General features: G+C 44.7%; 1 protein-coding gene across 1 annotated transcript in view; it reads right to left on the reverse strand.

The window, feature by feature from the left end:
* Positions 1-23,442, reverse strand: part of osbpl8 (oxysterol binding protein-like 8) — a 77,535-nt gene that overhangs the window by 31,901 nt on the left and 22,192 nt on the right. The window contains exons 3-4 of the mRNA XM_084447497.1: positions 21,218-21,317; positions 545-581 (exon numbers count right to left, since the gene is read on the reverse strand). Coding sequence (XP_084303623.1) covers positions 545-581; positions 21,218-21,265 — 85 coding nt within the window. The 5' untranslated portion in view covers positions 21,266-21,317. The remainder of the gene's footprint in view (positions 1-544; positions 582-21,217; positions 21,318-23,442) is intronic.

Consider the following 23,442-nt stretch of genomic DNA (forward strand, 5'->3'; position numbering starts at 1 on the left):
CAGCTCCTGCTAGACCCTGACTGACAGACGCCTGCAGAGACTCAATTATCTCCGCGAAACGAGCAGCGAGGTGCTGACAATCAGTGGGTAACCGAGGAAACAACACTCTTTAGGTTGGTGAAAGCAAACGCGCGCGAGCGTGCCCGGGCACACGGGCACACGCACACAAAGTACATGGTATCTTGATGACCACACTGTATTGCTCTGTGGACCATGCTGCACAGGAAAAACTAGTAGTGATGATAAACTAGGCTAATGCCTACAGACTAGCACGCTCCACTAACTTACAGTAGTGCTCCTTAGCTAGACAGCAGAGGGAGAGAGGGAAGCCTCTCTAACGAGTGGGAGACTGCCGTCTCGACAGGCTCTCTATGGGGACTCCCACTGTGGGGCCGTCTATGTGCCCAGCCCTGCTGACCGGGACGCGAGATTACTTTTCGCAACCCAGTTTAGCATGACGCTTGAGATGACCACCCTAATGACACAGCGCCCCCCCACCCCCACACACACTCCTCCTCGCCCCTCAGAAAGGTCAGTAGCTTACCTGATGTGGCGGGGTGTTCTCTGATCTCTGCATGATGCTGACAACGGGGATGGCGGGGTGCGACAGAGAGAGAGAGAGAGAGAGAGAGAGAGAGAGAGAGAGAGAGAGAGGGGAGATGCATGGGTCCAGCCAGGTGGTAGGTGGTCAGATGTTGTAGAGGAGGGGTTTTGTGGGCAGCGGTGGCGGTGATGGACACCAGCAGAAGCCACAGGGTACGATAGTAGAAAAAAAAAAAGAGGGAGACAAAAAAAGACACAAACAAGGAAAACGGACATTAGTTTTTTTTGTTTTTTTAAATAAGAAAAGAAATCCAACTCGGGACACAGCAACAACAACACTGGCAACAGAACAGGGCGTGGTGAGCGGATGAGAGGGAGGATAAGGCTGCTGTTGTCATTACATGACAAGGGGTGGGATCTCAAACATACACACTCACACACCTAGGGCAATAACCACAATCCACAGCAGTACCCTAGAAGAGCGGTTTTCACAATTCTCCCTCAGACAATACACAGCACTGGGTGGATAGGTGAATAAGACTGCTTAAGCTAACCACAGGCACAGATTGGCTTCCACTCCTGTCTGTCGAGAAGTGGAGATTTCCCATTGGTTCGGGTCTTAGCCAGAGCCCAGCCCTGTGCATGGGGATAGGCTGTGGGCGCTGACTGCAGAGACAGCCCAAAAGCTTAAGACCACAAGGAGACCTGATTAGAGAGGGGTCAGTGGAGGTCAGCATTTTATTAATAAAGCTTTGGAGACACCTGTAGATTGGCTTTTCCATTAGCCTACATAAAACCTGACTGAAGGCATTGTCTCCCAATATCAGCTAAATGGGCCTACTTTCAGTTGATCACATCAAAATACTGTCTGTCTCAAAAAAAAAAGAAAGTTAAATGGGCTAAACTTCTGAAAGAATCATAGTACAAGGGATGTTTGGTACTGTAGCAGTGGCACTAGAGTGTATATTTGAGTTAAAGCACACGGTCGATGAATGCTACATCACGGATCATCCATCTTGGGAACTTGTAAAATATTATTATGGAAAGAAAATGATTGGTAGAGAAAGTACCCCTTTCTCAGCATGGAGCACCACTGAGATTCCCCCCCCCCCCCGGTGTTCACCACGACCACACGGCGCCGAGATGTGAAGCCCTATTGAGTGACAGCTCTTCACACACTGTCGGTCTTACCAGGTGATTACTTCTGATTAATTATGCAGACGAGGAGAGGATGAATAGTGTGTGTGTGTGTGTGTGTGTGTGTGTGTGTGTGTGTGTGTGTGTGTGTGTGTGTGTGTGTGTGTGTGCGCGCGTGTGTGTGTGTGTGCGCGCGTGTGTGTGTGTGTGTGTGTGGAGTGGAATGATGATCTGGAGAGTCGCTGATGATGAAATAACTTGGTGACACTGGGGAAATTAGTTTACACAGTAATGGGGACACAAAAACACATCAAGGGCATTCGTAGCGGAGTGATGACTACTTGTGTCCTATTAGCATTTAAATAACTTACATGAATAATATAATAAATGATATAAGAAGATGACGTGTGTACCACTGGGAGACACTAGTTAGCAGCATTATAGCAAGCCAGTGTTGGTTAAAGGTAGGCTTCTTGGCCTATCAATCATTTTCCTTGAGTTAAATAAAGGTGGCCTTCTTCCCTCATAGTGCCCTGAACCCCAGCCCTCAAACTTAAGCCCCTTGACCAGCAGCTTCTCCTCCCTTCTGCTTTTAGTTACGGGAGTAGTTTGTAAACTGACCCGATCGGAGCACTGTCTTCAGTAGGGCTGAAATTGACTAGATCGGAGTGGCAAGATGGAATTGTCTTCATGTCAGAGAGAGTGAGAGTAGGGATAGTTTCTGGACATCTATCTCCATGTACAGGATTAGTACAAACCTGTTAGACACAGCAGCACCTGGCCACGCCACAAGCAATTTACAATTCACGCCATTAGAGGCAGTCACAGAACACTGGAACTCCATCCAACCAACAGGGTTCGGCATAGACCAGCAACTCCCCAAGATGACCAAGTCAGGTGAATGAAGTCAGACAGACGCTGCACCAAACAGCATGGTAGGTAAAGCAAATAGATGATGTCACTTGGGAGTGCATCATTTACAGTAAGACGGTGTGAGCGTGTTGGGGTGATGACTGACGACTGCCACGACTGACGTCAGCTACTGAAGTTACAGACCAAGTGGAGCTGGTAGGTTTACAATTGAAATACTGTAATTCAAGCCCTCCAGGTAAATGATGAATGGGTAAAACTGATAAGCAAAGAACACTGTCAATGCATTCAGAACCTCGTCCATGAGGGATATGTTGTCAGCCCATAAAACAAGTATTAATTCTGCCCCAAACCATACAATTCTACCCCAGCCCCCCCCATTCCCAATAGCTTGAGTCTGTGTACGGTGCCTGCCTAGTTCTATTTCCAGAGAGGCTTATCTCTGGCATACACTAAGGGAGAGAGGAGAAAACATGAAAGGTGTATTTTCAGACAGTGCCATTTGTTGGTCTGGGTTTTGGGGCTTTTATCTGGCAGAGGAGGGAGGACCCGGGGGGTTGGCGGTCAGAGGAGTGTCAGACTGTCCCCAGCCTTCCCTTTCTATCCTCCTGGTCGGACTAGAACCGCCTGCACTGGCAGACTAGTGACAGATGCCAAATTAAGGATAAATCAGTTGCCCCCCCCATCTGAGAATTTTGGATTTACATAAACGCAGAATCATCACTCATTTCAGAGATTCCTTGCTGCGGGGGTGGGGGGGGGGGGGGGGTCGTACCATTCCTGCAATTTCCTCTAACGCCTGTTTTTGCTTTATGATGCTGACACTGGCGTTTTGCCATCCAAAGTTGGTTAACTTAAATATGGTTATTTCTATGTAAGCGCAATATGATGAGTTCATATATTTCATATAAGTTAAATACATAATATAAATGAGATATTTGAATAATATGAGAATAATTCAGTCAGTATTTTTTGTGCCCCCCCTTTATTATTAGTACCCAGAAGCTAGCCTCCCTTAGAATGCAAAACTGAAACAATTCGCTTTGGTACACTGCTGTCAAGTACTCCTATGGTAAATTCTTCTAAGCTTCTTGTGGGATTTACTATAATTCTTCTTTTGTTGTTTTCCTTGTCCAAGTGATGATTACGCTTCAATTATGCTGACATCTGGGCTCTGAGGTGGCCAAGTGTTCCATCTGCAGATGCTCCAAGTAGGTCTTAAATGTTTTAAATGTTTTCCTTGTAGGTCTTAAAAATAAACGTTTTTAAGGTGGCTTAAATGGTTTCCTCTGTTTGTAATGTGTGTAGTCCCTTTCCCCCCCAGAAAACTGCATTCTTTTAAGAGATTCTTAATGCTGTGGCAAAACCTATTACTGTATATACAGTTTAAAGCTGCATTCCTTGATTTTATCTTACCACTACATGGCAGTAAGGGACTCGCACAAACAAATGGCTAAAATGAATGGCCAGAGCCATAAAAGGCACGGGGTCGGAGCAAAGGCACGGGCCAGATATTGACAACACAGACAGAAATGCAACAGACCGGCGACCTGTAGGGATGAGTCATTGAAGTAGACACTATGGCACAGTTAAACAATCTGATTTGGGTGGTTTTCGTTAGTTTTGACAATGCAAATAAAATAAATGAATGCAGCTTTAACGTAACTTGCAGCACATTGGTGACCCATTTTGTTTTGGTGGTGTAACGCGGGAAGGTATCGCTGAAGTCTCTTTCACTGTGGCTTAAGGAGACTAATGATAGGGAACTTTCTTTAAGAAAGGATGTGTGTAACTGTGTTTGTGTATGTGTGTGTGCGTGCGCGTGTGTGTGTGTGTGTGGTGTGTGTGTGTGTGTATGTATGCGTGTGTGTGCATGCGCGTAATATCCTTATACTCCTTTTTCTCTCATCAGCTGAGTGACAAAGGCAAACAAATACTGTCTGGGGGGATGGGCCATCACCATCAAAACACACCCTCCACCTGGGCTCCTGATAGCATTAGCGCTATAACCAGAGAGAAAGTTTGACTGACCAGAAACTTTTACTTTTATTATACTGACCATTTTCCCTTTGGAGCAAGAAGGAGAGAGGGTGGGGTAGAGAGAGAGATTTAATTGACCAGTGTTAGCCAGTGTTGGGGGGCTGTGGAGCATCAGCAGCTCTTGGCATCAGAGGACGTCCTCAGTGAGAGTGATTACATGGTTACTCTACCACCTCCAAGGAGCAACAGACAATGGCTGTCAGTCTGAGTCCCTGGGGAGGATGGAGAGGAGACAGAGAAAGAGAGACAGGGTGGGAGGGAGAATGAGAGCGAAAGATAGCAATAGAGTACAGCCTCTATGGCTCTGGATCACAAAGACCTACTCTCATTCACACGTTTTTCATTTCATTTTAAGTTAATTGAGCGTTTCACGACCGTCTTTTTATTAGGCGTTGCACACTAACTGCCACGATTCAGTCAATGCAAGACTGATAACTGAACATAATAACAGTGTTCTGCCGCCTCTTGAGATTGCGAGGGATGGTGCGGCTGGTCATGTGAAATTTGATATGAGAAACATTGTATGCACAAATCATTACAATTTAAAAACAACACCAAATGACTTGCTCCAGCACGCATGCGCACAGCGTGCTGGAGCAACGATTGCGCGCTGTGCGAATGCGTGCTGGAGCAAGTGAGGAAGCTATTTCGTTTCGAAAGACGTTTCTAAAGATCATGGCATGTGAAAACCACAACAGGCCTATGCTCTATGTAAGCACAACTAGCGATTCATCAAGACAGATTGATGAAAACAACCGTTTCGCGGCAGAAAATAGATTTTTAGAAACTGCATTCTCGTTGCCCTGATCACCGCCATTACATGGATATACTGGCTCGCGCTGGATTTTAAATTTCTTCTACATGCCTCCGAACTACACCAAAGTGATCTCGGTGAGTCAAACGTCTTATAATATGTCGTAAATAAGGTCCAGGTTGTCAAAAACGAGCATTGTCCTTTAAGGAGGATTTTGTTAACTGCTCAGTCAACATTGGCTAGAAAGTAGCCTAGAAATCCAGTCTCAACAAGGCCTAAAAAGCCTGTACAGTTCTGGAACAATATCCCATGGACAGATGAGACTTCATGTACCAGAATGATGCAAAAGAGAAGAGTATGGAAAGGGAAGGAACTGCTCATGATGCAAAGCATACCACCATGATGTTGGTAGTGTTATGGCGTATGGCTGCAAATGGAACTGGTTCCCTTATTGATGATGTGAATGCTGACAAAAGCAGCAGGATGAATTATGAGGTGTTTCGACTAATATTATCTGCTCATATTCAGCCAAATGCTTCAGGACTCATTGCAGTGCAGATGGACAATGACCCGAAGCATACTGCAAAAGCAACCAAAGAGTTTTTCAAGACAAAGAAGTGGGATGTTCTGCAATGGCCAAGTCAGTCACCTGACTTGAATCCAATTGAGCATGCATTTCACTTCCTTAAGACAAAAAACTGAAGGGAAACCGCCCAAAGAAGAAGCAGGAACTGAAGACAGTTGGAGTAGAGGCCTGGTAGAGCATCACCAGGGACGAAACCCGACGTCTGGTGATGTCTATGGGTTCCAGACTACAGGCTGTGATTGACTGCAAAGAATTTGCAACCAAATATTAAAAATGACATTGATTTATGATTATGTTAGTTTGTCAATTTACTTTTGGTCCCTTAAAAAGGGGGACACCACATACTGTACATATCCAATTTGTTATAATTCCTACACCGATCACCAGATTTGGATGTAAATACCCTGACATTAAAGCTGAAAGTCTGCACTTATTGAATTGAACTTATTCATTTCAAATCCATTGTGGTGTTGTACAGAGCCAAAATGATGAAAATTGTGTCAATGTCCAAATATTTATGGACCTAACTATATACAGCTCTTTTATCCAAAGCACTTTACAATGGCCTCTCATTCACCCATTCACACACCAATGGCGGCAGCTGCCATGCAATGTGCCAATGCCAACCTGCTTATTGAGAGCAATTTGGGGTTCAGTGTCTTGCCCAAGGATACTTCGACATGTGGACAGGAGGAGCCGAGATTCGAACCGCTGACCCTACGATCATTGGATGATCAGCTCTACCTCCTGAGTCACAGCCGCCCCAATAAGAATTTAAAGATATTTTAATTTAAAGATCTTTAAATTGATTTAAAGATAGGCATGTCCTTCAAACACATCGACCTGACCTGAATAACCCCGAAGGATAATCAGCTCAAAGAAACGATCTTGCATAATAGTCCAGGTGTCACCGGTGAAAATTGTTCCCTACATTTCTCCCATCCAAGCTGTCCTCCTCCAGGGGCAGCCAGGAGCAGTGGGCAGCCATCGTCCAAGTCCTAGTCAGGGACCGGACTGAAGAGCATCTGCACTTCTGCATGTTTTTCGTATTGGGTTCTTTGGGAGGAAACCCTGCGAACATGGGGAGAACATGCAAACTCTGCACAGAAAGGCCTGGAGATCTTCTTGCTGTAAGGCGACAGTACTAGGTACTGCGCCACCGTGCCAAACTCGAGCGATCTTGGGGTTCAGTGTCTTGCTCAAGGACACTTGGGCACATTGCCAGGAGCTAGGATCGAACCAGGGACCTTGCAATCCCCAGCTGGCCTACTTGGAGCCAGAATGCAGATGAGATGAAATCACAACCTCAACTGACTGTGGAAAGGTGGAAAATACATATCTAAAATATATAAAATAAAAATTAAAAGTAACAAGGCTTATTTAATTAATGTTATTAATTAATTAATCTATGGGCGCCAGAGGAGAGGCCGTGCACTTTTGGGGTGGGCCAGGCCCCTTAATGGGTGGCCATGCTACTAAATAGTATATTGTTGTGAAGAGGTGGTGTGGGGTAGCCTGATATCAGACAGAATGTCAGCTTGTTACACTCCGTTGAAATCTTAGTTTATCTTAGCCAGTTAGTTCAATTAATTGAATAATTATTTTTTATGAATCATAGTATTTTTCTGTTAAATTAAAAAATACTAACTTTAGATTCCTTATAAATGAAGACATTAAGAAACAATGGTGTTTTGTGTTTGACGGCCGCCGTACTGAAAAAGGAAGTAACACCAATATAGCGGTTACCGCAAGTGTGATATCAGTTGGGAGTCAAGCTGAGTTGTACACTCCAGGCCATGCTGACAGTTCAGGGTAGCTCTTTTTTGTTATGTTTCATTATGTTTCTATTGTGTTATCTACTGTGTTTTTAAGAAACAACTCTTGTTGTTTTAAATGTCAACTCCTGTAGTTTTAAATGTGCTCTATGTATGAAGTTGGATTGGATTGGAAGAATCAGTCAACTTCGGTGGAGTGGGCAAATTTGAAAGTCTGGACCCAGGCCAGGGGTGGGGGGTCCTTCAGGATTATTCAAAACATGCCAGGGGACCAGAGCTCGAAAAAGGTTGAGAACCACTGCTTTAATTGTCTATCACATACTTATTTAAATGGTCAAATAGGAACAGACATGTGGGATGTCTTCTTTATGCTGCGCTGTTCTCAGCTCACCTCTCCACTCTATAATGCATGCAGTGCCACTCAAATTCATGTACATGCTAGGCTGTAGGCTAAATGTATTTGTCTGTCACATCATGATGTCCTAAGCCATCCACGACGGCCGTCAAACATCTTCGATGGGCGACACCATCATGTTATCGCATAACATTATGGGCTGGTTGCACAGACATTGATCAAGCCTAGTCATGGACTAAACTGTACTTTCAATGGACAATGTCTGGTGTTCAGATCTCTTAGGGGAAGGGGTGCCAAGCGGGTGAGTGTGTGTAGGGATGTCAGAGCGGGCACTTCAGCCCCTCTCTCTCTGCTGAGCAGGGGCCCATCGCCTGCTCCCATCAGGTGGTACTGATGCTGCGACGACGGCTAATCAGCCCCCAAAGATCCTTTGCTGCTGACCACTTTCCAGCTGCTTCCTGATGAGAACTCCCTGTGGCTATCGATGCCCACTCTGGCGTGACAAATGCTGACCGCTCGGCCCCTGAGTACACAAGCCCATCAAAGTAACAAGACGAACAACGGCACCGTCACGAGGCAACTACACTCCACTGGCTGCACTAGGTCAACCATGAGATGTATAAACAAATAAAAGAAAATAAGTGAATTGTTGGAATATTTTGACGTTAACTAGTAATTAAAACATCCAACATAGCTGCACCCACCCTATACCTATACCCATAACTGGATCCACTATAATTAATTTGATATTAAGACAGTTGAAGGACTAAACTATAATGTTGTGTATAAGAAGTGTATACAGTGTTTAAAATTTTCAGCTAAAACCCTACTGAAGCTTACATCAATCTATTAGGTGAATCAACTATCTGGTCATTGTATGTCCTATCGCATTATCAGCACCTTTCAGTTAATCCTCCTAGCTGCTCCTCTTAACCAATCTACAGTAGATTTACCTAATGGAGCATTTAGTGCTGCGGTAAAGGACTAAAAAGGCAGAGCAAACAAAGCCTGTGACGGCGTGCGTCTGTTAATGGTTATACACCACAAAAAACTCTCCCTCAGCTTGTTCAGGTCCTTTCCAGTGGCCGCCCGTGCTCGGGCCTGCTGAAAAACACACTCAAGAAGCTTCTCCGTCAAACATTAGATAAATGGATCCGCGCCGGTCAGCGCAAAGCAACCAGCGCGCTGAGTAAACACTGCGGGCCAGTAGCCAAGGCACGGCAGGAGAGGTATTCAAGCCTGTTCAGTGCTGCTGGCGGACTTTCCATTTTACACTGGAGAAACACAAACACTGAAGTGACAGTCCAGAAGGATTTAGAAGCAGAACTAGCGCCAGACTAAAATGGTCTACGGAGGATTAGTTCAACAGACCGAGAAGCCAGTCCTGAATAAGATTCCCACTGCATTTCTGAAGAGCAGACCGGCAATGTACCAGTAATGGTTTCTCCTTCCTCTTGCACACACCAATCCCCCATCCCATCCATTTTCCCAACCTCTCTCTCTCTTTTCCTCTGCAATGACTTTTTGAGTGAGAACGCCGCAAATCTGAGGCCTTGGGTATTAGTGTCAGGGTGGTTTTTCATCCGTGACCTGAGATGATGGATATATCCTGGGCTGAGGTGGGCAGGGCTAGGTCCAAGTCTTAGAGATGGACTGGGAAGAGGAGTCAGCGGGGGCAACTGCCCATGGGACTTGGTGTGTGTGTGTGTGTGTGTTTACAGCTTGTGCAAAGCCAGCAAGCCCCCCCCCCTCCCACACACACTCACACACTCACACTCACACACCCACACAATATTCTGTGTAACTCAAATGAAAGGTCTCAAATGAAAACATATGCTGCTGATTGTGACGCATTTGATCATATTTGTCCACTGGTCACCTTTTAACAGCTTTGTGTGATATTTCTAGTCAGGGGAATTTGGTCAGGCCAGGACAGTAAGAGAGCGAGAGATGGGGGGAGAGAGAAAAAGAGAAATTGAGAGAGAGAGACATGGTGAGAAAAGTTTGGGCAGGGACTGACAGTGCCTCTGGCCTCCCATGGAGGGAATATTGTTGGTTACTAGTGAGAGGAGAGCAACAGTCTCGCTCCACACCTCAGATAACCCCCAGAAGAGCTATCACAGAGGGCCTTGGGAACAGGTAGCCTTGTATTGTATGACCTCACAAGCTCACATTCTGTTTCTGTACACTGATCAATCTGGCCACACTGCCAAACCTTAGTCAATACAATGGGTTGAGCCATTTGCCTGCTCATAATTGTGAGTGACGCACATTGGCACTGCCTCTAGCGACAAACGGTTTGCGTTGCCACACTGATCCGTGGGGAGAACCATAATGTGAGCTCGCTAGATCAGGATGGTCTCGCAAGGCAAGGGAACAGGTGCACAGACCTAAAAACCATGCACCCCTGGGCGGGGAAGTGTGATGGTTATACTGTACTACCTATTGCCAAAACTTGGGCTCAGCAAATTGCCAATGTCCCTGAAAGTGTCTCATTGAAGGTATAGCTGATACGATTGACCATACGCCTAGAGTGACAGAACTACAGTAACACATGGTGCCCAGTGGTGCTAAGTGACAAGTGGTGCTATCCCAGCGTCTTTGTAATGTCATGGTAAAATGTTGAAACTGGCGGAGACTCAGCCTGAACTTCAACTCGAGGTGTGAGAACAACAACAACAACAAAAACAACAACAACAACAACAATAGGTCTTACGGGAAGGACGAGAGGAAGGAAGCCCAATACCGTCAAAGGAAACCCACAAACAGACGTCAGGCAAACTACGCTAACCTATAATACCCATAATAGAACGTAAAGATAGCCTCTGACCAACGCCTTGAGGGTGAAGAGTAGAATATCCCTGGCAGCGATGGGGTCGGTTTCATCCCCTCTCTTTAATGGAACTGTATCTGTCATCAGGGAGAAGTAGAGCGGGGGGTCTTCTGTTCACACCCTGATGCTGCATGGGACGTTATGGGGCCGCCGCGGTGTTCTGGTTGGTCCTGTCATGCTAGAGTGGGAGTCAACCATATATCTAAAACGGGTGTCTCAGTTTCAGCTCTGCTTGGGATCCAGAGGCTCCGTGACAAACTGAAGCTGGCAGGTCATTGCCATGCAAACCCTGAGGGACATGGCAACAAATGAGCTTGTACTGTAGCTTGGTAACGGAGAAAGGAGGTCTAAGGGATTGAAGAAAATGCATACTTGCCTGATCGCCTCTGTTTTTTGGTGTTTTCGATGAAAAAGACCTACGTTTGCGCCTAAATATAACATTACCGCAGCCAAAACGAAGCTCGAAAACGGAGGCCTTGGGATACGGCTGGAGCTACGTTTTGGTGCTCGAAATCAGGACCTGCATTCTAGTGCAATAGGCAGATAGGATTTTGAAAAACTATAGGAATAGGCCTACACTAACACTGTGTTCACTTCACATTATAACAATCAAACAGGTGATTTACGAGTTTCAGCTATACAGTATCTTAGTGGATAGTATAGTTAATATAATTTTGGAAATAAGAGTAACAGGAGTCATGCAAAAACAGCCAAGCGAATAATAACGTAGGCTGAACTTACTGTATTCAATGTTTATACTGTAAGTTCCCCCTAAAAAGTAGACGCTTCAAAATAATAAGAATAAAACAAAAAATGCAGCAACACGAAGTAGATGAGAGTGGTTGAGAATTAATAGCAATATACCTGTCTGAGTTCATTCATCTCTTACAACATAGGCTACATCGGGGGTGCCCAATACGTCGATCACGATTGACCAGTCGATGGCAGAGACAATGCTGGTAGATCCGAGCCATTCAAAAGAAATCCATAAAAAAGGCGACACGCATTGACGTTGTGTGTGCAGAGGCAAGCAGTCACGTCACCTCCCCTCTCGTCTGAATGAGAAACATTTGCCACCTGCTACTTTGTAGATTACAAGTGTGACCACTTTGTACTGTAGTTTAGCTGAGTATTTTAATGATTTAATCATGTGTGGGCTGATTTCATCATTGTTTAGGCTTGATTGTGCAGCTGCTACAACTTGTTTTATACAATCTATTTTGTACCACGGTTAACTAGAGAGCTGATAGTAGCCTAGCAAAATCAATCAGAAACTCAAGTCAGGATTATGCAACCCTGGCTGACTCCATTCAGTGCAAGTCATCAGAGTACATTGTTCTGTGTGATTGAGTCATTTAAGTAGGATAAAAGACAGTCTGTTCTGACAACTAGCTGACTATGACCAGTTAAGATTGTGCAAGGCATATATACAACAAAGTTACCACTTCCAGTGTGAAGTAATTGGTAGCTTGATAAATAAAGTATTTTGGGATTTTGAAACAGTAGCTGTATGTTGTTACTTTGGTTGTATGTTGTTATTTTAATAATTATTATTATTATTATATTATCACCACAGCAACACAGATTGAGATTACAATTAGAGTTTGAAATAAAAGTAGGCTATCTTTTTGGTTTGATCACAAAAAAGGAATTATTTTAAAAGCAGGGAATGTGCACCAGACATGTAAAACAAAGGGGGATGGAAATGTATTTGTTGCTGACTGTTGGAGTTGGTTGGATGGCTGGACAGCTGCATTTTAAACTCACAACATTCTAGACTAGCCAAGAAAAATATACCCTTAACGGGTAAGAGATTTGAACAGATCTTTACAGTACATGCAATTTCCTGTGTAATCACGGTTCATTTTAACCATTCAAAAACGTATCCATGAACAAACGCAGTAGTGTTATCCAGGCCTTAGGCCGCAACCACGTTGGTGCGGTTTGACAAAGGGTAGAGTCAAACACTATTTGATATAGGCAAGCGTTATAGGCACGATGATCACATTACACTAAGGGTAGGCATTTCCCACAGTCACACACAGCGAGAAACAAATCACTAGTTCACAGCATGACTGAAACTAGGCTACCTGCCAAATGGAAGTTACATTGAAGAACACATGACCATGCACAATGGTGGATTTCATGTCATTGAACATGTGTTTCAAGAGCTTCACTGACAACATTGCAGACATTGCTTTCTCTGACTGTTGAAAGAAATTACTTCAGCGATAGCCTAGTCTGGCCCCCAGTTGAATGGATCTGGTTTCACATGTCTTGTCTAGTCTTACAGGTCATATACTGTAATGATCCCATCCGTATCCCTCCCATTAGAACTCATATATGATGTAATCAGTGTCCATTTGGAACATCAGACCAGTATCTCCAAGTGTGGTCAGAGAGAGCTCTCCGGTGAAAGCGCATCTCGACCAGCGAGAGTCCTGTTCAGGATCACTCATTCCAGAGATTCCCCGCTGAAGGGGGAGTGTACCAATCCCCCGTTTCCCCTCATGCTCCAAAATCAATTTACACAGCAGGACCCTCTTAATGCTAACAATCTGATTACATGCGCTTACTCCCAGCTGTCTGCATCATCGATGCTGAGCCACAGCCAAAACCCTCCTCCCTCTTCAGCTAAAACGGCCTGTCCAACAGCATCGTGGGTAGAGTCATGGGTACAACACACAAGAACTACTTCCTTTCGTATGATAACTTGCTCTTTTGTCCTCATCCACCCTCCAAAAAACGCCTCAGGGTAACTGTCGCGTCATTGGAAATGTTATTGTTAGTGCTCAAAAGAAGAATAGCCACAGTGATTTTGACAGTAGACTTCTGTGCTGGTCGGAAGGAAGAGCTGTCTTTCCTTCTGGCCTGGGAAGACTTGTCGCCCTCAGGATCTGTCTACCTGGCTGGCTGCTGTGATACTGCCTGTTAAACAGGGAGGCCTGGTCTCCGACTAGACTAGATCCATGCCTTGGCCATCACCCCCAAGCTCATACAGAGAAGGGATGTGCTTATTTATGCAAAGCTGACAGCTGTCCTATCTCTCTTAATGGCAGGATTCCAGGTCATAGTGTTTAGTGACCCCTATGTCCGCTCCAGATGCTAGCTGAGTACAGTACACACAGTTTGTAGGCTTTAAGCTCATGTTCCACACAATCAACAAGAATCATTAGCCACGGTTAGACAACAGCCGTTCCTGAATTAATAGAGACTCACAACTCTTTTAAGGTATGACTCACATGGTCTGATCGGGCACACAGATACAAACGGCAACTTCTATGAAACTCTGAACAACCTGAGGAAGAAGAACAAGCAGAGACTGGTGTAGACAAGACAGTTTTGCAACAACTAGCTTGTGTTAAGCTGCAGGCACCCTCCACCCACTCCTGTTCCCATGTTTAAGTAAGCGAGGAAGCGCATACCGTGTGTGTGTGTCAGCCGGCGGGGACGTGGTGGCTGCTGCTGCTGCCGCTGTGTGACAGGACCAAACCTGGTACGACGGGCGACTGAGCTGAGCTTACACACACACACACACACACACTGAGGGAGAGTGTGCTGGAGAACACGAGACCCCTCCCTCTTTCACATGCTGTCCTGCTGGCAGCTGCACTGACGAGCATTCTCCCTCTCTCCTCTCTCATCCGCTTTCTCGTAAACACACAGCCCCTCCCTCGTTCATTCTCTCTCTCTCTCTCTCTGCTCCCCTGCCCTCTGTATTTCATCCCTCCATTTCTTTTGTTTACTCTCTCTCTCAGCTTTATCAGTCTACGGTTTGCAAGCTCTCTGTCTCGATAGCTCCTTTGCTTTTCCAGATGTCTCTCTGATCCTTTCTCTTCCCTAATAGTTTGCCTTTGTCATTTGTTTTACAAAATGGCACACACACACACGCACACACACGCACGCACACACACGCACACACACGCGCACACACACACGCACGCACACGCACACACACACACACAGGCCCTCAAACACACACCCATTCAACTGTGCGCACTCATATTCTCCACTAATCCACAGTTGAACACAGTTTGCACATCATACAGCAACAAAACAACCATCATCCTGTGTCTCACTAAACCACAATGAGTGCCTGTTAATTCATGTCCTTCTGCACCAATAAACCAAACAGGCCAATATAATTTCCACAGCCATCACAGAAAACCATACAACCCAGGGAGCAATGGAAAAGCAGACACAACCCCAACTATGCGGCCATCTTATTATGGGTGCTCGGCCTCACTGTCTCATTGCCTCAGTGTTTCTTTTTCTTTTTCCATTAACCTACTTCACAGTTTACCTCAGAGCACTCTTCCACTAACAGTCTGTGCACAATCCTCAAAGGCCGGGTGAGAGAAAACATATTTGTGAATGGGGAGGCTACAGCTGAAGTAGCGGGGAATCTATTTGTTTAAGAAGAGGCTTAATTTGCCTGTAATGAAGAGATGGATTGAGTGCTTTAGTAATTTCCTCAGTTTCATGCTGACCTTGTGAAATGAGAGAATAAAGGGAAGAAGTGGGGAGCTCTGATGACACAATGCCAACTAGGCCAGAGGAGGGCTGGTCTATCTTTGCACCCGGTAGAGCGGGTACAACTGCTCCCGCAGGAGCATAAACTGTTTTTGTGGGCACAACTTTGAGGGTATGAGAAAAAGAGCCTGTATGACTAGAGATAAGGCGATCATATTATGAGAAATGGCAAGATATACTGTGGATACTGTCTGATGAGCAGGTTTACCACTCACATTCTTCTACATGGCACCAGGTTTTAGACTGGACCAACATGGGATAATAGTATCAACAACAAACCCATGTGACTCCCTACACCAGGCACGTGTGCAGCGTACAGGTGAGCACAAGGCATGAGAAATAAGACAAATGGACGAGATGAGAGCATCAACAACACAAATGTTCACTCTCCTCTGCCGGCTTGTCGATGATCTTCTGTGCAAGTCCGACTGAGGTAATATTTTGTTTGCTTTTCACAATGTGTGTTTTGCCAAATGTGCTAGCACCTTTTAGATCAGACAGAGGTCAGGCTAGTCGTCAATAGGCAAACATTATGTTTGCACAGTTGATTTGAGTTGCTGTTTGAAAACCTGCCTTATTTCGAATGATGCTATAAAAGCACAAATTACTCTGCCCCACTAGCAAAATGCTTTAAAAGCCATTTGAGCTAACAAGCAGCTTGACTAGATGCCCAGTTATCTAAAGTTAGTGTATGAGGACATTCTATTTCAATCAATCAAAGCTTTATTTGTATAGCGCATTTCATACACAGAGGTAACAAAATGTGCTTTACAGAGAACAAGGGAGGTGGACATAGATCCCACCCCTACATATTCCAGAGGGAAGTAAAAAAAACAGTATCACCCAGGGGCCAGAAAAGTGAGCTGTAAAAATTCTTCCCTGACCCCTCTCAACGAGACGATCGAGCAAGCTCCTGGAGTTTGTTTTGTCCAATGGCTAAGAACATTTATAGAGCAATAAATTACATTAAATTACATTTTCAGAGCAAAAAGGGCTAAAGACATCATAGGAGAGACATGGCAAACACTGGTGTATGTCTGTGTGCGTCAGTGTGAGTGTGCCTGGGTCCAGATACGACATTATAAAATTGCCCAGCATCTACAATAAGAAAAACAACTACAATGCTACAGATGCGTATGTTCGCTTTTGGCAGCCTTACAAAGAGATGATTGTGGAGGTACAGTACACTATAAATCCAGTCTCAATATAAATCCAGTCTCAACAGAAAGGCTGTGATTCTTGTAGAGACACAGAGCCATGAGGCCCAGACAGAGTGAATCATTTTAAATCTTGAATTGGATCTGTTTCTCACACCTTGTTGAAGCTAGGGAGCGTGGAGTACCACTGAACAAGACAGCGCTTCTCCACTTCTAGACTCAAGACACACAAATCGACAAACTAGCATTCTGTATTCATCACACTAAGTTATCAAAGCTTATTTGCAATATAATACACATAGCTAATTTAATCAGGCTAAACTACTAAGCTCCATTGAGCACTAAGCTGAGTTGAGCTCCAACCTATATGATAAGTCAGAAGAGCACAACAAAGCAATGATTTATAGGGCCTTTTAGTTTCTAAGTCGCATTAGAAATCTCTTGGCCAGACCCAAGTGTACAATCCCTATGCAAAGATGTTAGCAACTTAATCTAAAAAAACATAGAACTGAGTAAACCTTGTTTGAAATATAAACAGCTACAAGGATGTTTCTGCTCCAACTAGGCTTCTTTAAAAGAGTCATGGCGATCCCTGTCATCTCTCACTGATTAACTGCACTTCTTGGTTTCTATCGCTGTCTCTGTGACATCTCATGCAAGCTAACCTTAACCGAGGTGTCATTAGTCTAAAAGACCCCCCCACCCCAGGTCCACTCAGCAATGACGGCAGAGTACGCTGAAAAGATACTTCATCATAATCACAGGATGCCGTCTCACTGACACTCACCGTCTGGGGGCCATGGTAACCAGATACTGCAGAGGAAGTATGTGTGTGAGTTGTTGGTCTAGTGTGCACTTCAATCTCTTAAACCGTCCCCTCTTAAAACACACACACACACACACACACACACACACACACACACACACACACAGACACAGACACAGACACACAGACAGTGTATAGCCTTGTACCACTTAGAAGTACACACAGTACACTACATAATCCCATCTAGCCCGTACACAGACCCTTAACCCACCTACACATGTCTTGGTGTAGGCCTAGTTCCACATGCCGCATTCCACACATGTCCATCAGTCCCTCTCTAGAGAGACAGCATCGATCAGTAAGAGTTGATACATGGTCCATACCTTCTGAATAATTACCGTTTCTGACAATTAAGTATTATCGTATCGTATCCTTTCCTCCCTCTAAAACTGACAAAATGAATTGTATTTCCTGTCAGAGAGAGACGCGCTGGAGGACCAGGCATCCTAGAAGCTTCCGTCTGTCCAGACGTGATTGTTAAAGAGCCAAGCACCATTACCCTCGGGTGTTATGGCGGACAGCCATAAAATGAAAACGTTGCCACTGCAACTGTTGGGGATGTGTACTGTACCTATAGTAACGGTCCTCCTAACCTCCTTTGGCTTTGTTTTTGAGTGTTATAAGAAGGTCATACTGTAACGTCACTGTCACCCGTCTGAATTTTGGCCATTGCATTTGCTTTATAGTTTCCATCCTCTGGCAAGAATGTCATTGTCTTTGTCAGTTCTGTCAACAGTGCCTTTACTTGGCTTGTTCTCCATGCTAAACTTTCAGAGTCTTTGGATGAGTGTTTGGTTCTTATCTACAGGAAGAGAGCAAGCGACAGAGGATGTTTGTTTCCTGTGCGGCAGTGAAGAAGGTTGTGAGAACATGACAGAGCTGGACATCAACGCTAGTTCACTTTAGCACTGTGCAAGGTTAAGGCCAAATAGATTTTGATCTTACAATCAAACAGATACGCCATGGGCATTATAGTATCCAAAACAGACAACAAACAAGGAAGTGGTGGTTGCTCAAAAGGTCATGTTACACTGTGAGTCCACGTCTATAATATTTTGGGCTGTACTGTGCTATACTGAACTGGGCTGAGCTGGAATGGGCTTTTGTAAGGGGATATCGAGAGGACATGGGCTTACAACTAAAAGACAGGATGCAGACTTGGGATTGAATAGAGTACTTGTAGCAGTACCTGTAGGCTACATCTGCCTCCCAGTATCACCTCCAAACCAACTTCTCCCACTTCTACTGTACCTTCTACCAGGAGGTCTAGCAGTAATACCTCACCACTGCTGAGGGTTTTACAGTATGGCCAGTCAGTCATGTATAGTATTTGGGTCCTTGACAAAAATATAATTGGGGATTTGTGAGGGAAATTTCATCTTGCTGCCACAGTCCAACTGAATGGACAGCGGAGGAAAAATGATGCCAAAATGCCCCAGATTCTGTTCCTGCTCGGATAAAAATGACGACGGCCCTATTTTTGGAGCACTGGCAAGGGCATGGTGAGTTAAAGGTGCAGTAAACGGTTTGGCTCAGAAGCACTTTTTGTTGCAATTTTCTTCACAGTACATCCCAATGTGACAGCAAGCAATAAATAAAACGCTCTCACACTAAAATGAAATAAATCTGTAATCTGTGGAAGTCGCAGGACTGTAATAAGTGTGTCCAATCATTTGTTGGTTGCATTTTTCAGAACCTTTCAAATTTTCTAATCAGAAATCATAAACCGCTCTGTGTTACATGAAATAGGGCGTTTCTGGAGCTTCAGAATCAATTACTCAATTAAGGTTACAAATTGTGCAGTAAATAACCTGAAATTTAGACCTGATGTTGAATCAAGCTTAGCTGGATTGCAGCAAAAAAGAGAGAAGAAACATATTTGTTATTAATTATGGGAAAAGGGTAGGCTATGTCTTAAAGGCCCTACGAGGAGTTTCGGGAAGCGGAAGTGTTTTCCGCCCAAAAAGACCACATTTCCCATGAGCCTCCCTTTGTGAACTGATCCTTCTTGTGAGGATGTTTGGGAGAGCAGAGAGGCTGCAGTCTCCTGGATGCCTTCCCAGGCACCTTAATCTGTGTTGGGCGCCATCATCCCTCAAATAGCATAGTGCCTTCATAGAAACGGAAATAGTGTCACCATGACGCTCCGGGCCAGTGTAACAACTGGATGGGGAGCGTGTTACAAATGCAGTACCTATACCTATGATATGTCCGTCATACTACTACAGCTCTATTTGAGAACTCATTCTGCTGCCCTAGTCTTCCGTACAGAGATATGGCCAAGTGGTGAAAAAGAAGACAAAAGGACAGCACAAACAAATACATCACCACTTCACTGTATCAAAACGTTTCCTTTGTAGAGCAGTCAGAGTAGTAGGCTAATCAAAGAGTTGCAAACCAACTCCCCGCTTGGCTGTGAGGAACAGAAAAGGTCTTTAGCTCAGTTTTAATCAAAAGGATATCATTGTGTGTTAAAAGCCCCATAGGAGAAGCAGCCCCCGCTGTAATCACTGGAGTCATCTGGAGTTATAATTGCCTTCACACCCACTGTAAAAGGTGGCTGTGAGGATTATAATTTAGGTGAAATACTGTTTCTAAGGTACAGGGCTGAGGCTTCTATACACTCCTGGGAGTTAGAGGGAGGTAGGAGTATGTAGTGTGTGTGCGTGTCCTTCCATCTATCGGCTGTCTACTCCAAATGGGATTCCGATGGACTAAAACACAATGTTACAGAAGGCAAATTGTAATTTCGAAACGTTGTCAACTTTTACCTAATAAATAGTCCTGTGGAGTAGCTGTGTGCGGACCTCAACCTTACTTTATCAGATGTCATTTTGTCCTGCACCAGCGTGGTGGATGTGCTTGGCATACATTTTATTGTATTAAACTGTAATTTCCTCCAATCGTATTGGGTTAATAGTCCCTTAGGATAAAAGGTTAATGAGCTGACTGTTGACATAATTGCACCAACTTCCTACATTTGTGACTAAATGAGCAAACCCTTAATGAGCAAACCCTGGTTATTCTGAATAGGAAACTACAGTACTGTACATGTGTATATGCTGTGGGTAGCAGCTGTGGCTCTGTACCAGTAAGTGTGTGTTTGTGAGTGTGTGTGTGTGTGTGTGTGTGTGTGTGTGTGTGTGTGTGTGTGTGTGTGTGTGTCCTGCATGAGTGTCCCAAGTACAATGGGCCACATCCAACTTACAGTACAATATCTCTCTTCTTATGTTGACATTCACTGATAAGAGTGAGCGAGAACATAAAGGCTTTTGTGGCCTTTTAGTGTCTGCTTCAGAGTGCTAACAAGTGCAGCAATGTGAGCCGTGACTGAGCCCAAGAGTGGCTGTTATGACCCTCTAGTGACTCCCACACAGCCTGGTCTAGCTTGGTCTAGGCTGACAAGACTACTACAGAGAACAGGCTCAGTAGCCGCGAGCAAGCACTCTGCCAAGCCTGTGGCAGGTCAGCGATATTACTGGGCTTATCATTAAGATATGGAGAACACAGGATATATACCCCTGCTGTCATTGGTGCTAATGGGGATATTATACCTCCATCTGCCTCCATCTTGACCTTCTCAGAGAGCCATGGCCATCAATTATGGGGACGTTTGGACAGTGTAGTGTGTCCTCGTATGTGTGCTGTCCTTGTCTGGACAGGTGAAGCAAAGCTAGCACTGTCTAACTTTTTAATTGCCATCTACAGTATAGCTGGAGAGAGAAAGAGCAAGGCTAAGAGGAGAGACTGAGGCATTGTGTGACATTTCCCCTGCCTGACAACAAGAGGGGACTTGGGATCTACTCACCACAGTTTTCTCAGGCTCCCCCTGGGACTCAGAGCAACAAGACTCCATGGCTCTCCCCAGAGTCCGGTCTGTCGTTAGTGCTGCTCAGGGGCCTGCATGTCTGTGAGGAGAGAGAGAAATGAGGAATTTTAATGTAGCAGATGGGACTGACAGACTGGACCGATACATTCATACTTCAATCACGAACATGAACACAAACACAAAACGAACGCACTCATATGCACATAAACACACCACTAAAAGATGAGGGAACAGTGCAGTTTAGCATCAGAATATGCCAATCGAAAATATGCCAAAACCACCTGGAGTGAGCCCTCTCAGGGATCTCACAATACACACTGGGACATCTGTAGCCGATACCATTGGACAGCTCTTCCTCTTCAATTTCACTTTCCCTTAGGCCTACATATGATGCTCCTCCAGAGCACGACTGAGCTCAAAACACACCCACCCATCCATGCTGTGAAACTCAATATCTCTCCATTTCTCAGCTACTTCAAACTGCTTTTACCTGTCCATCTTGACAAACCACCGGGAGAGACAAAAACACTCTCGCATCTAATCCCCATCTCCTGGAGGGACAACTGATTGTGTCTATCTCCACCGTCTTCTCACCAGCGGTCCGATTTTCCAAGCAATCAAAAAATGCTCCTCCAAAATGTCAATAACTTTAACGGCTAATATGAGAGTCGCCACGGTACCTCATCATCCTCTCTCAACCCTTCAAAACAGATCAATAACAACACATCTGAGCACTTTAGCCCCCATTGGCTAAAGTTGTCCTACAGTTTTTGCTACAGTTTTTGTCCATTGAGTTGAGAGAACTGAGATGGTTTCTGGTCCCTGTGAAAACCCACTGCCTCCCGGCCAAGCTGGCCTTTAAAAAATGACAGTCCTGTACTGTTTTCCAGGGCAAGTGGAGGCCCGGGTGGGTGGGCTGTCACGGCGTATCTCGGAGAGGAAAAGAGAGAACACTGAAAAAAAGGAATTATTTCTCCCCACGGACTTCAGCTGTTTCTTGACCTGCTTCAGCTATTTTGCTGCAGCCTTGGGGCCGGCCATTTCTCCTCATGACAGGAGACAGGGACACAGCACAGTCAGCCAGGAAGACATATTTCTGCCAAGCAAGACAGTGATACAGAGGCTAAAAATACAAATTGGTTTCAGTACTCCAGTGCGTTAGCTTCTCCCATGTGGCTAGACACTAGGGCTGCAAAATTCTGTGAATATTCAAAGTTGGAAAATTTTCATGGGAATTAATGTTAATTTACGGGTATTAATGGGAATTAATGACAATAAACTGGGACTTTTGGGGTTATTTGCCAACTGTATTTACCATGTCATGTACAGACATAAATATAAACATTTTGTTTTGTCATAGCTGACATTCAGGCAAACATTTCTAATACACACATTTTAAAAATGACATGTTTGACTTAATCTATTTGTGAGTTGAACTTTAATGGATTCTAAAGCCCTCTTAGTGTGCAGGATGCTAGGAATTAGCTATGAATGTGTTAGAAGAATGCATTGTACATGTGATGGAGGAATTCACTGTGCAGAGTAGAAAATCAACTGAATTTGCATTAAAATTAGGTTGTGTTAACTAAAGGGTGTATTCACACAGACACTAGTTAGTGCGAACCAAACGAGCTTTGGGCCCGAGAGCACTTCGTTTAGGCCTGTGTGAACACAGCAATTGCACTCAGGTGCGCACCAAAACAGCCGCACCGAGACCCTCCAGAAGGGGTGGTCTCGGAGTGGCTTCAACTGAATTCTTGTGCGCACCAGTTATGGTGTGAAAGCGCGAGACCTCGGACCTACGCAACTACCTTGTGCACATTATAAATTTGTTCTTCCCGGGAGTTTTTCATGACGCTCTTGCACCAGCCCCCAGAAAGATATTGACCAATGACAGCACTGAGCCTTTTCATGTGACTTGTGGTGCTGCATTTGGACCAGAGTAAAGAAAGTGCTGTGTGAAAGCGAACCGCAGAAGCTGAGAAATGAAACAATAGCTGTGTTCGGAATCGCTCCCTATTCACTATATAGTGCACTATATAGGGCGTCAGCCATTTTGTTTGTAGTGTCTGAATTCTCCACGGAATTTTCGTTCCCTATATAGTCCACTATTTATTACCCACAATTCACCTTGATTTGCAGGGAACAGTGCATGTACCCTACATTTTCTCCGTTCCCTAGGTAGTTCACTACATGGTGAACCC

Source organism: Borostomias antarcticus, assembly GCF_949987555.1.
Source record: "Borostomias antarcticus genome assembly, chromosome: 13".
Taxonomy (NCBI): Eukaryota; Metazoa; Chordata; class Actinopteri; order Stomiiformes; family Stomiidae; genus Borostomias; species Borostomias antarcticus.